The sequence below is a fragment of the Tarenaya hassleriana genome, unplaced genomic scaffold (assembly GCF_000463585.1).
Source record: "Tarenaya hassleriana unplaced genomic scaffold, ASM46358v1 Cleome6, whole genome shotgun sequence".
Taxonomy (NCBI): Eukaryota; Viridiplantae; Streptophyta; class Magnoliopsida; order Brassicales; family Cleomaceae; genus Tarenaya; species Tarenaya hassleriana.
The window spans coordinates 4,234,961-4,248,378 of record NW_010968505.1 but is presented as its reverse complement, the minus strand read 5'-3'; the positions used below and the strand labels follow the sequence as shown (position 1 = coordinate 4,248,378).

At 36.6% G+C, this 13,418-nt stretch overlaps 2 protein-coding genes across 6 annotated transcripts; one reads left to right on the top strand and one right to left on the bottom strand.

Moving 5' to 3' along the window:
- Nucleotides 1-4,031: 4,031 nt before the first annotated feature.
- LOC104799490 (auxin response factor 4) lies at nucleotides 4,032-8,975 on the top strand. 3 transcript variants are annotated; one of them, XM_010522048.2, is made up of 13 exons: nucleotides 4,032-4,547; nucleotides 4,771-5,129; nucleotides 5,271-5,327; nucleotides 5,721-5,906; nucleotides 6,003-6,087; nucleotides 6,173-6,263; nucleotides 6,448-6,609; nucleotides 6,709-6,828; nucleotides 6,907-6,982; nucleotides 7,080-7,242; nucleotides 7,338-8,062; nucleotides 8,167-8,360; nucleotides 8,604-8,975. In XM_010522048.2, the coding sequence occupies exons 1-13, from the start codon at nucleotides 4,211-4,213 to the stop codon at nucleotides 8,785-8,787; spliced, it is 2,739 nt and encodes a 912-aa protein (XP_010520350.1). In that variant the 5' UTR covers nucleotides 4,032-4,210; the 3' UTR covers nucleotides 8,788-8,975. The 3 variants fall into 3 exon arrangements, with proteins under 3 accessions (XP_010520350.1, XP_010520352.1, XP_010520351.1); XM_010522049.2 differs by having other exon boundaries at nucleotides 4,037-4,547; nucleotides 8,170-8,360; XM_010522050.2 differs by having other exon boundaries at nucleotides 4,033-5,129.
- A 6-nt stretch (nucleotides 8,976-8,981) lies between these two features.
- LOC104799491 (isovaleryl-CoA dehydrogenase, mitochondrial) lies at nucleotides 8,982-12,897 on the bottom strand. Of its 3 annotated transcripts, none has more exons than XM_010522052.1 (16): nucleotides 12,672-12,897; nucleotides 12,244-12,327; nucleotides 12,089-12,146; nucleotides 11,880-12,004; nucleotides 11,754-11,798; nucleotides 11,503-11,551; nucleotides 11,253-11,362; nucleotides 11,064-11,140; nucleotides 10,850-10,900; nucleotides 10,700-10,764; nucleotides 10,418-10,572; nucleotides 10,276-10,316; nucleotides 10,126-10,180; nucleotides 9,953-10,009; nucleotides 9,506-9,665; nucleotides 8,982-9,244 (listed from the first exon to the last, which is right to left on the bottom strand). In XM_010522052.1, exons 1-15 carry the CDS (start codon nucleotides 12,774-12,776, stop codon nucleotides 9,519-9,521), a joined length of 1,224 nt encoding a protein of 407 aa, XP_010520354.1. In that variant the 5' UTR covers nucleotides 12,777-12,897; the 3' UTR covers nucleotides 8,982-9,244; nucleotides 9,506-9,518. The 3 variants fall into 3 exon arrangements, with proteins under 3 accessions (XP_010520354.1, XP_010520355.1, XP_010520353.1); XM_010522053.1 differs by lacking the exon at nucleotides 8,982-9,244 and adding an exon at nucleotides 9,265-9,369; XM_010522051.1 differs by lacking the exon at nucleotides 8,982-9,244 and having other exon boundaries at nucleotides 9,270-9,665.
- Nucleotides 12,898-13,418: the final 521 nt, after the last annotated feature.

Here is a 13,418-nt window from a genome sequence, read left to right as displayed (position 1 = left end):
TTTTATTTTTAATATATATATATATATATATATATATTTGTATATATATGTGAATTTATATACATATATTTTGTATATATATGTAAATTTATATGCATATATTAATTTAAATACATGTAGATGAATATTTGAATATTTAATAATATTTTTGAATGATGAATCAACAGTTTTTTGCTGAGTAAGCAGTTTTTTTTTGCTGAGTTAGCAGTTTTTTTGCTGAGTCAGCAGTTGCGTTTGTTTAATTTGGAAAAAAGTTAAAAGTCTGGGTATTTATGTGAAAGTTTTGAAAAGTTCAGGTATTTATATGATAATTTTATAGTTCGGATATTTATTTGGGATTTTTGTAAAAGTTCGGGTATTTTTATGTGATTACCCCTTGAAAAATATATATACTAATACATATATCTTTATATATAATTAAAAAATATATATACTAATACATATATATTTATATATATAAATAAATATATATAAAAATTTAAATATATTTATTTTATATATTTATACGTATATATATATATATAAATATAGTTATATTCAGTGTGTATATATATTTATATATATAAATTTAAATACATGTATTTTATATATTTATTTGTATACACATATGTATAAATATAGTTATATTCTGTGTAAATAAAACTATAATGTATATATATATATGAATTCGAATATGTATATACATAAATATATATATATATACGTATAAATATTCATATATGTATATATATGTATGTGTGTATGTATATATATAAATATTTATATGTATAAACATTTATGTAAGTAATATATTAATGTTATATGATATCAGAAGTTTAATTTGGAGAAGTTGGATGATTGCCAATTGAAACTCTAGGGTTAAAGAGGATTGAGTTGGAACAGTGAAAGGATGGGTGACCTACTTAAAAGTGAGTTCGGGGATTAAATTTCAGAGCTTCAGGATCATGGTCGGGGTCGAGATCAGGAATATGTTTTGAATTTTTCTTTGAAATATTTCAACTGATTTCGGTTGAAAATTCCGTTGGAATTTTCCAATGGATATCGGTTGGAAATTCTGGATTGCGATTAGAAATCCGTTGAAAAATTCCAACGGATTGCGGTTGAAAATTCTGTTGGAAATTTTCAACAGATTGCGGTTAGAGATTCGTTGGAAATTTTCCAACGGAAAAATCCGTTGAAATTCCGTTGAAAATTCCAACAGTTGTCCAACAGACACCGATATCTAACGATGAAATTCCAACGGATTTATCCGTTGGAAATCCGTTAGAAACATTAATTTCCAACGGAAATTTGGGGCCATTCTTTTTGTAGTGATAATTATACTCTTGTGTATTTGATTTTGATATTATAAATGGAAAACCATATATATATTTCCAAACTAGAGGAAAGTTATGGTAAAACTTTGTTTGAAATGATGTGGTAGAAAGCAAAGCGCGAATCCTATACCAAAGGTGTGTCCTTCCCCGTCCTCTCGTACTAGAGAAAGGTCCTCTCAATACTTTAACGTCTACACCGTATATGAACCGAACTGTCTCAATCTTCTGCATAAAAATTCAAATAATTTTGTAGATTGGTATAAATTTTTTAGAAATGCAACTTTTCATGGCTTAAAAAACTGTCAAACTTAAGTGGGACCTAACCCAACACTTTACGGCACGAGCTGACGACAGTCATACACCACCCGTGTCTTGCCGAAGGCACCTTTCTCTTTCTAGAGGATCCGCAGCATGTCAAGTATTGGTAAGATTTTTGTAGTTCGGATATTTATTTGGGATTTTTGTAAAAGTTCGGGTATTTTTATGTGATTACCCCTTAATTGAATGAACAATTGAAAAGAATAATTTGATTGTAAAAGAACAATACGATAAATTGAAAATCATATGATTAAGATTAATATATACGTTGAAATATAGGGGTATAAAATTATAAAACGTGTGCAATCATATTCAATAAAAATACCCATTTTTTTTATATTGGACTCACTGATATAAAACCATGTAATCCCATATTCTAAAATCCTTATCTTTTAAATTTGAAACCTGTTATTACTAGATTCACGACACATCTTTATAGATGTTCTATGTATAGAGATATTTTTATATTACATTTTATTTACTATAGATACTAAAAATAAAACAAGATAGAGATAGAGAGAGAAGGTCGGGGGCCCAAAGGTGTAAAGTGGCAGCAACTATGAAGGGCGCCTTGTTAGTTGTTGTTATGACTCAGTCACTCTCTCTCCCATCCCATCACCCTTTTTGTTTTTTCTTCTTTTTCTTCTTCCTAAAATTATAGAAAATAATCATATTTTTTCCCTTTTTTTTATTGTCTTTTAAATATTGGGAATTTTTTTATAAACAAATAATTACAAAACATTACATATCAGAACAAGCACATCATGACTATTTAAAAGAAAAAAAATATTGACTGAAAAACACCAACTTCTTGAAAAAAAAGATGTTTGATTTCGGTTCGGTTCAATTCGGTTATTTGCTTAATAACCGAACGACTGAGGAAGTTGAATAACCGTTCGGATTCGGTTCGGTTTGATTAATAACCGAATAATCGCGGTTAACCGAACGGTTATTAGGATTTTTATAATATTTTAATTTTTATCCTTATTATTATTAGTGTTATTTTTTTGTAGTTCATTTGTACCTTATGTGTTTCACCTAATAAACCATAAAATTTAATATTTTTAATTTTTAATCTAATTATTGAAATTTTTGTAGATTTTTTGTAACTTTTTTGGAGGATTAATTATTTTATGAATTTATTTGGATAGATATTTTGAAGTTTGTATAGGATTAATATTCTTTTTTTTAAAATATATCATAACCGAACCGAACCGATCTAAAACCGAACCGAATAAGCTGAAAAATTTAACCGTTTGGTTATAATTTTATTATGCAAAAACCGATCCGAAAACCGAACCGAAATGCAAAATGGTCACCCCTATTATGTTTGATGTTAGTTGTAATCAAATAAAATTAAAATTGATCAAGTAACCTTATATTTTGGGTCATTGTTTAGATTAACATATAGAATCGTTGAAGTTATGAAGGAGCACATTCTAGATATTTTTAACATCATCACAACCTTTTTTTTTTATTACAAAATCTATATTATTGTATCAATATCATTTATATCCACCCTTACATTATAAATTTAGGTTTCATTAGTGGCTTTGTATTGATAAAATATAATTGATATATCAATCTATGTCGCATAATATATTTTATGATTTGTATTTGGTGATAGATATAGTACAGGGCTGTATATTATGGGAAAATGATACACAAATCATTTAATAATTTGTACTAATACGATCCAATATCTTTTACAGGTTTGAACCGTTATAGGTCATAAATAATATTAATTTGGTTATATTGATAAAATAAACAAAAAGTATACATATTTTCATTAATTTTATACAGAATAATTTAAATAATTAATATCAACTTTAATATCACTAGAAACGTATCACTTTTTTGGAACCCATTATTTATTACGACTTTATTCCAAATGCATGCACATTGTTTAATCGGCAAACCGGGTTCGAGTTGCTTCCGGTTTTCACTGGTACGGCCGACACTAGTAAACCAATTTGGTTTTGGTTTGCTCCGAAATGGGTTTGCACCCTAAGGGAAATGTGAACAAATACACGAAAGTGTTGCGAAAAAATACGAAACTTTACGTTTTAAATTGGTTCAACTTTTTACAATTGAATGACAACGAATTTTAAATTGTATATTTAACATCTAATGAATCCAATTGATATTAAAAATACGAAAATTTCCTCTTGGAAAAAGGTGAGATTTACATTATGTTAATATCATGAAACTTTTATTTTAATTGGTTCAACTTCTTTTTTTTTTTTTGCATAATCTCTTCTGCATAGTACAATATGAGTTACCATATCATATAATATGTGTTTAATGATGCCCAAAAATGTTTGATTTTAAAATAATTTCTCACCAGAATTTTATTTTTTTGAAAGAGAGAGAGAGAGAGGAGAAAAAGTGCTTTTGTTGCAAATTGATTTGCAACAAGAAACCCTCCTCTGTCTTTAGCTGGTTGGCTCTTTGAACACAATGGAAAAACAAGAACAGAGGCATGAAATTATTACACTGAATAGCGTCAGTGCCTAAGTAATGCACAGATTCATCGAAGTTTGAAGGTTTTTGTACTGCAATTAGGGTTTTGTTAGATGTCGGGAATTAGTAGTAAAAATGTGATTTTTTTTTCTGGGAAGGGAATAGAAAAAGATGAAGACGAGTGTCGTGTGGGTTCTGTTCTGTCTTGGCTTTGTCTCTCCCCCCACCTCTCACATTCTCTTTCTCCACCAAATTGCCTTTTATTTCCTTTTTCCTTTTTGCTTTTTTTTTTTTTCTTTTTTGATTTTTTTTTTCATGTCTGCAATTGTCTACGTCTGTTCCTTCTGCTCCCTCTTCTCAGTACCTGCAAATGGAGGAAGAAGAATCATACTTTGAAACCCTTCTCACTGTTTGATGCCCACGCTTCTCTCTCTCTCTCTCTCACTCTCAGTTATGATTCCAACCATACCCATCTTTCCTAGTTATAGAAACTTTTTAAATTAGCTCCTTGCGTGGATTCTTGTCTTTAATTTTGCTTCGAAAAGGAAAGGGCTTGTCACTTCAAAGTCTACGAATTTCGCTATTTCCTTTGATGGGTCTTTATTGTTTTGTTGTCATTTGATCAGAGCGACCTAGTTTTTGCTCAAAGGAGTGAACTTTTTTTTTTCGGAAGGTTTCATGGAATTTGACTTGAACCATGAAGCTGCGTCCGTAGGGGAGAAGAGCGATGATGGAGGAGGGCTTGTCAAGGGTAGTTCCGGTAATTCACCGTCTTCTTCTTCCTCTTGTTCTTCTGGGCTATCATCTTCTTCTTCAGCTTCTGCATCTTCCATATACTCTGAGCTTTGGCATGCCTGCGCTGGTCCTCTCACTTCACTGCCCAAGAAGGGCAATGTGGTCGTGTACTTGCCACAAGGTCACTTGGAGCAAGGTGCTATGGTTTCATCTTCAGCACCTTTATCTCCCATGGATATTCCCAAATTTGATCTTCAGCCCCAAATCTTCTGCAGGGTTGTGAATATCCGATTACTTGTAAGTTTGTCCTTATCAGTGATCGACTAATGTTATCTAACATTCTCTTGTTATGATTTTTGTGCTAAATGCATTCTTGGACTACTCTTGAACAAGTTATTGTGGCCGATGTTTTCCAAATCGTGTTCTCTTTTGAAAAAGGCAAACAAGGAGACTGATGAGGTCTATACACAGCTTACCCTGCTTCCTCAGCAAGAGGTACTCTGTTTTTCTTCTTTGACACTTCTCTTACTTTTTGATCTATGCTTGGAATGGGAAGGAAAGCTTCACATAATGTGTCTATGAGAGGCCTGCTTCTGCATTCTACTTGAACCAATTTGGTTGATGATTGTTAAATAGTTCCTGAATCGTGTAGGTATTGCTGTATCCCCAGATTCTAGGTGAGATTTTTCATTGGCTCAATGCTGTCTGTAGATGCCATGGTAGATGAGATTCTTACAGGAATTCTGTGTATGCTCTGTGATTTGAAGAATCCTTGTCTAATTTAGGGGATAACAGAAATATGTATCTTTGAAATTGTTGTTTTGCTTTTTGGATTTCCATTCTTCCCGATTGTGATGATACGTAGATGAAAGTTCTTGGATGTTGTAGCTAGCTGTTCTAAATTTGGAGGGGAAAGAGCTCCTGGAGCTGGGAGGGGATGGAGAAAGGAATGGAAGTTTGTCTACAAAACAGACACCTCATATGTTCTGTAAAACCTTAACGGCTTCTGACACGAGCACCCATGGAGGGTTTTCGGTTCCTAGAAGAGCTGCTGAAGATTGTTTCCCTCCTCTTGTACGGTTGTTTGGATCTCCTATTAATCAAATTTTTCATTTTGTATTTCAACTTTCTTGTTCAAGTCACTTAATTGAGCATTTTGATGGATATCAGGACTACGATAAGCAGAGGCCATCTCAAGAGCTTGTTGCAAAGGACCTCCATGGAGTAGAGTGGAGGTTTCGGCATATTTATAGAGGTAGCTCGGCACTATCTTTTGGATGATTCATCTCTTTTCTTGTTGGTGCAGACCAAAGTTTTTATCTTTGTTTCTGTTACTTCAGGTCAACCAAGGAGACATCTGCTCACCACAGGTTGGAGCATATTTGTCAGCCAAAAGAATCTCGTCTCTGGTGATGCAGTTCTCTTTTTGAGGTAAGTCATTTTAGCAAAACGATAGCTACAGAAACAAGATTCTTTCTAGCTATCAGATGTAGAGAAAAGGGTGGATGTTCTGGTTTGATCTTGGTGTTATGAAGCTATTGATCTGCAAAATCTTGAACATTTTTCGTCTTTTCTTACAAACATATACCATCTAATATGAATCTGCCTTTTTTAGAGGGGAAAATGGGGAGCTGAGACTAGGAATCAGAAGAGCTGCTCGGCCAAGGCATGGACTTCCTAGTTCTGTTATTGAGCAGAACTCATTCTCGAACATTCTCTCTCTCGTGGCTAATGCAGTGTCTGCTAAAAGCATGTTTCATGTATTCTACAGCCCACGGTACCAACACCAAAACAGTTTCTACATATGTGAAAGTGTTTCTCCCGCACAAAGTGGAATGAAAACAACATAGTGTCGCTTCATGGTGTTCATATGCAGTGCCACCCATGCGGAGTTCATAATTCCCTATGAGAAGTATATGGCATGCATCGGGAATCCTGTGTCCATAGGCACGAGATTCAGAATGCGGTATGAAATGGATGACTGTCCTGAAAAAAGGTATTCTTGTTAATGTTTTGTGTGGCAGGATGTGGTTTTCTTGCAAGACCAATGAGTTAGTTAGTGTTTTTCTTGTAGATGCACTGGTGTAGTGACTGGAATCAGCGACCTAGACCCGTATAGGTGGCCAAACTCAAAATGGCGGTGCTTACTGGTGCATCCTCATTTTCATCTTTCCAGTTCTCATGATCAAACAATCGGAAATTTGCTTTATCTCAATCCACCTTTTCTTATTTGACATTGTTTGGTAGGTACGGTGGGATGAGTCTTTCATGGGAGATCACCAAGAAAGAATTTCCCCTTGGGAGATGGATCCTTCGGTGTCTCTCCCACCCTGGACCATTCAGCCATCTCCAAGGCCAAAAAGGTCTCGGATAGGTCTATTGAACACTCCACCCGGAAATCCCATAATGGGTAACCAACGTACATGTTCTTCTTTGCTGTTTACCCATTTGCATCATGTCCTGAAAACAAATTGTCCCTTTGTTCATGTGTTCTTGATGCAACAGAAAGGGGTGCATTTTTGGACTTTGAGGAGTTGGTCAGACCCTCTAAGGTCTTGCAAGGTCAAGAAAATATAGGTTTTGCATCACACGTACATGGATGTGATGTTATGAACCGCCGAAAACTGGATATTACAATGCAATCTCACCCAAATCCGGTTTTTGTTCCTTCTGGAACGATGGCTAAATTTGATGAGTTTATAGATGCCACGACCCGTGCCTACTCAAGCGTTTTGGACCTGGATAGGTTTCCAAGGACCTTGCAAGGTCAAGAAATTTGCTCGTTTCGATCTTTACCACAAACAGCTGCTTTTAATGCAACTGCTTCTGGAGCAACCATTCTTGGATGCAACAATCCCTTTTCTTTTCAATCCAACAGATCGAGTTTCTACCCGCTTGCGTCACAAGGGTTCAGAAGCTCTGGTATTCCATATCACAACTTATACAACATTGGAGAAGAGCCTTCGAGACGGCATTGTCACATGATGAGTTGTCCTAGGGAGACAGGTGCTGTCGTGAACAGAGTACAGAACATGGGTACGCAAAAGGAGAGTGTCTTGCCAGAAAAAGTTCCCACTGATTCAGGCTTGATGACAGATATGACGAACGGGCAAAAGGATGATGATTTTAACAGGAAAGTCCCAGCGGGATGCAAACTTTTTGGATTCTCCTTACCTGCTAAGACAACTGCATCAAACCCAGAAAACTCAAGTAAAAGGATCTGCACAAAGGTGAGATCTTTAATCAATGTTTGCATCTTTGGCTTGAAGCAGCACTCTCCAAATGCCTCTTCTTATCGTTTTCTCTGATGTGGGTTTTGTTAATTGGTTTGAAGAAGGTTCACAAGCAAGGCAGCCTTGTGGGAAGGGCTATCGACTTATCCAGACTCAATGGGTATGATGACCTCATTACAGAGCTGGAACGGTTATTCACCATGGAAGGGCTTCTCCATGATCCAGACAAAGGATGGAGGATCTTATACACTGACAGCGAGAACGACATGATGGTTGTTGGTGATGATCCATGGCGGTAAGTTCCTCCATCTCTTATGTTCCATTAGCAGTTTTCTTGGCATCCGTATGATATCTGCAAATTGTATCGTCAAGCTGAGAGAAAACCCTGAACTTGGCTCTGATATGGTGTAGACAAAGTTCCTGTTTTCATATGTCGGAAACAAGTTCATCGATGTCAAATCTTGCTATTCTTGCTGTCTGGGAGACTAATGTATACTGATATATACATAAAAACAAAATGGGTTTTGGTTTTTGGCAGTGATTTCTGCAGAGTGGTGGCGAAGATTCACATATACACAAAAGAAGAAGTGGAGAAAATGAACCTGGGAAGCATCAACGAGGATAACCAGAGTTGCTTGGAAGAAGCTGCTCTCATGGTGGAAGCATCGAAATCATCTTCTGTGAGTCAACCTGATTCCTCTCCGACCATAACTAGGGCTTGATGAATGGTTTAAGATTAGAAACCCTACAGTTTGGTCTGCATTTGCTTCGGTCTGCTTTAGAAAAGACATAAAGCCTCAATCTTTATTGGTTGTTTCTGTCTAGGTTTCATGGGTTTGGATTGTAAAAGATTTGGGATTCTCTTGAGATGTAATTTGATGGAAGTTCCAATGTATTAAGCGTGACACTATTTCGACACGGGCAGAATTTCAAGTATTGTCTCGATTCATGAATCGGATATCTGGAATTTCGGATATTTATCTACCGATTGAGATTGAGCATGAGGCGATGATGGTATTTGGGAATTAGGGTTAGGATGCTTCGACCGAATGGACCTGTACCACGTCTCAACCAATCACTCGGGTACATCCCTCTTTCTTCTCTTTTTCCTCCCCTCGATCTCTATCGTGGCACCCTCTCCGGTACCTGAACCCCGGCCGGATAATCTAACCGAGAAATCTGAAGGAACGAAACCGAGGTTGAATAAACCAGAAAACTCGGGTACTCAAACCTTGATCATCCGTGATTGCAACAGTTCATCTCTACCCTTAGTGGGTGTTCATGCATACATGTATATGCATATGCTGTAAGAAAAACAAAAGCTGCTAAAGACAGTTCTTGAAGTGGTTTTATTGCACGTTTCATGGAGAAAGTGTCTTATTACCATTTGTGCGAGTATGAATGATGATCTGTTAAGGTTATATTACCACATCTTCTCACCTAAATGCTGCTGCTACTGTTCTTTGAAGAGTTCACGACCGATGACAATCCTTCTGATCTCACTTGTTCCAGCTCCGATTTCGTACAGTTTTGCGTCCCTGAGAAGGCGGCCTGTCGCATACTCGTTTATGTACCCGTTTCCTCCTAAACATTGCACGGCCTGCACATAGGCATCATTGTCGCCTTTTCAGTCCCAAAATCACATCACAAGTCTTATTACAGGACATGTTTCCGACTTCAACTAGCTTGCTGTTTGGTTTTCAGACATGACATATATAACTCCTGCTTTCTTGATAATGTAATGAGATTTCTTGAATTTCAGGTGATCGAATCTAAGTTGTTTTGGTGCACCCGATAGCCAAATTCGTCAGGACTGCCAGTCAATCTTGTCATATGAACGAGATAGAACTCGAAAACGAGGAGTCTAGTAAGACGGTAGTACTTGACCTGTAAAGCAACTTGAGTCGCTCTTTCAGCTGCGCAAAGAATCACTCCGGCGCAATCCTACAGTAAAACACGCAAAACCACATGAGTTTTATACCGTAATTCCTCGTCCATCTTGACGTGAACAGCAGAAAAAGATATCGAGGAAAGATAAAGTACGTGTCTCGATAAAGCACCTTAGGATCAATTTTTCCACTGTCGCATTCTCTTGCAACTGAGTAGACGTATGATCTGAAATGTGCCGAGAAACAAAACCGTCTGTTCTTATTCTCTTGCCGTGTGATGAAATAAAAAAAACGAGATCAGGGTATTACGAAATTTTCTACCTTGAAGATTGTAATGCGGTGTACATATCCGCAACTTTTCCCTGAAATTTTACATATACACAGCCGAAAACATCATTCTGAGCGTTATTATACCGTGTTTATGTTGTGATCAAGGAAAAGTTTGTAATAGTTCAAGATCAACCTGTATAAACTGGAATTCCCCGATTGGACGGCCAAACTGTTCCCTCTGACGGATATACGGAAGTACTTCATCAAGGCAAGCTTGCATTATACCGAGTGGCCCGGCGGCTAACACAAGCCTTTCCAGATCCAAACCTGACATAAGGACATAAACACCTGCAAGTTTGAAAAACCAGACATGAAGGTGAGACAAGTACCCGGCAAGTGCTTGAACTTTACATCCATGTATACTTGAACCTATAGAGAAGTGGAATCCGACACTGAGATTTAAGCAAAACATAACCTTTTCCTTCCTTTCCGAGGATGTTTTCTTTTGGGACAAAGCAGTTCTCGAAAACAAGCTCACACCTGGTCAGAGAAGACACGTTAGAAAAAAGGAATATAATCCGAAAAAAGTGATACTTGTTCAGAGCATATGGAACAAAATTATTACGTATCGCTTCCCCTCATTCCCAGTTTGTCCAGCTTCTGGGCAGTACTGAACCTGCAAATCAACCGGCAGAAATGGGTTTAAGGAAGAAATTTATTTCCGGTCTTTCTTCCATTAAAATGTCCTGTTCATATGGCTCCACTCTTCTTTTTCTTCACAACAATGCTTAGAAAGGAACTTACAACTTAACTAAACATGATTAAGAAAGATCACATACCCTGGCATTCCTTTCTCTATAATAAAGGCCGTGATTCCTTTAGACCCCGCAGTTATATCGGTTTTCGCATAAACTACCTGATCCAACCCCAAAAGAATGATAGAACACCGTTAGATTTAGTAAATAAACGCATTCGCGTAATGCTATGGAATTAATATGACCAGACAAGATAGAGGGCAAGATCACAACCAGAGTCTGAGCAACTGGACCATTCGTGCACCACATTTTGTTCCCGTTAAGTATATAACCGCCGTCTACTTTCTCAGCTTTGCATTTCATGCTGACAACATCGGAGCCGGCTGAAAAGAGCACAGACAAGTGGATCAAAAGTACATGAAGGGAACCCCTCTCTCTCTCTCTCTCTCTCTCTCTCTCTTTGCAATCTTATTTCAGACACAACCTCGGGACAAAACTCTCAGTAAAACAAGATGTGACTTACCATTGGGTTCACTCATTGCAAGAGCACCAACATGCTCTCCACTGATAAGCTTCTCAACAACAAAAAATTGGTTAGCTAATGAGAGAGTGAAAAAAGTAATCGTCGACATATGGAAAAGATCGAATTACTGTCTTCCTTCCTGATAATCATTTATGAAGTAAGATTTCTACAGCAAAACTATTTGCAAAGGGACCATTAAGACATTACTAACAAGCCCAGACAACTGCATAAAAACTCGGATGAGATTGTACCTTTGGCAAGTACTTTTCCTTTTGTGCAGGAGTTGCATTCCTCGCCTGTTGAATGGAAGTTAAATCTGTCTCTTGTCTTGTAAAAAGCAAACACAACGAAGAAACGTTTTTCAGGCTTGTGTTTACCAATTGGTTGATGCAAAGGTTGGAGTGGGCACCATAGGACAGACCAACCGACCCTGAGGCCCGACTGATTTCTTCCATGGCTATACAATGATACAAGTAACCAAGACCTAGACCTCCATATTCCTCTGCAGGAAAACCAAAAGATTTGTGCTTTCAAGTACCCTTTTAAACTTTGATTGAGAAAACAGCAGACAAGACAAGAGATCTACCCGGTGCAGTTATTCCATGGAGATTGAACTCACCCATGAGCTTCCACAAGTTCACATCCTGATTAAGCAAGATAGAATTAAACACACGAAAACAGCTGAGAAAAGGTAAAGAGTATGGGACAGGAAAGAAACGAGAGGGGTGGAAGCAGACAAACCTTAGGAAATTTATTTGACTGATCGATTTGTGATGCGTGAGGGGCAATGGTATCTTGTGCAAACTTTGAGACACTTTCTTTGAACTGCAATCACAGTGTTAACCCAGAGAGAGAGAAGTTGTCAGTCTCAACAGCTAATGATTCAGAGTTTCCTAAGATCCCAAATAACAGGACAAAGCCATAAAGTACATAAAGGAGAAGGAATTCTACAGTGTGTAACTCGATACCCAGAATCTGAAAATTTAAGCAAACATGGTAAACAAGTAAACTAGTTATTCACGAGAAACCCATTGAAGAACAGTGAATTTCATGTATTTCACAGACAAACAAATCCACTGAAAATGAACTCTGAGCTCCTCCAAATCCAAACCTAAAATTTTCAACACAAACGACTGTATATATATATATATAGAGAGAGAGAGAGAGACCTGTAATTGAGTGTCGTCGAAGAGGAGAGATGACAGAGAAGAGAACTTCCTCTGTGTTCTAATGGCGGAACCAAGAAGCGATCTGGTGGCGATAAGTCTCTGCATCTCCGTTGTTCTTTCTTTCCAGGGCAAGAACAAGATCCACCTTTCACCAAAAAAAAAAGAACAAGATCCACCGGAGCGACAAGAACTCCAGATCAACTTTATTTTGTTTGCGTTTTGTTTTAAACTATAACAAAACGACTATTTATAGATAACCTATATACCCTTTTATTTTTCAACAAAAAAAAAAACTTTTATTTTTAAAACAATTATTTTGATAATTATCCAATAACGTTTGAATTTGATCAGGACCGCCACGTGAAGCTAATTATCGATTAGGAAAACTAATCTAGAGGCTAGAATTTTGAAACTCGCATGCTTTGAATTAAAACATAATTATCAACGTCATCGAAATGGTTAAAAACATAATTCATGGATAGAGAAATTAATTGGGATTACAGAATTATCTTAAACTCAAATAAAATCCAGATCCAGATATTTTGTTAGTGTTGATATGACCGATGAGTCAGACTCAAGATACGATCCACGTCCAGATTCCGTGAGACACTCGTCTTATTCCAACTTAGTTATGTATTATTAGTATCAATGTTAATTTAATATTATTATCTTTAGGTCGGAAGATAATCATGCCCAATCAAAAAAAAAAAAAAAAGACAAATACTTGCTTTAAAAAAAGGTGAGATT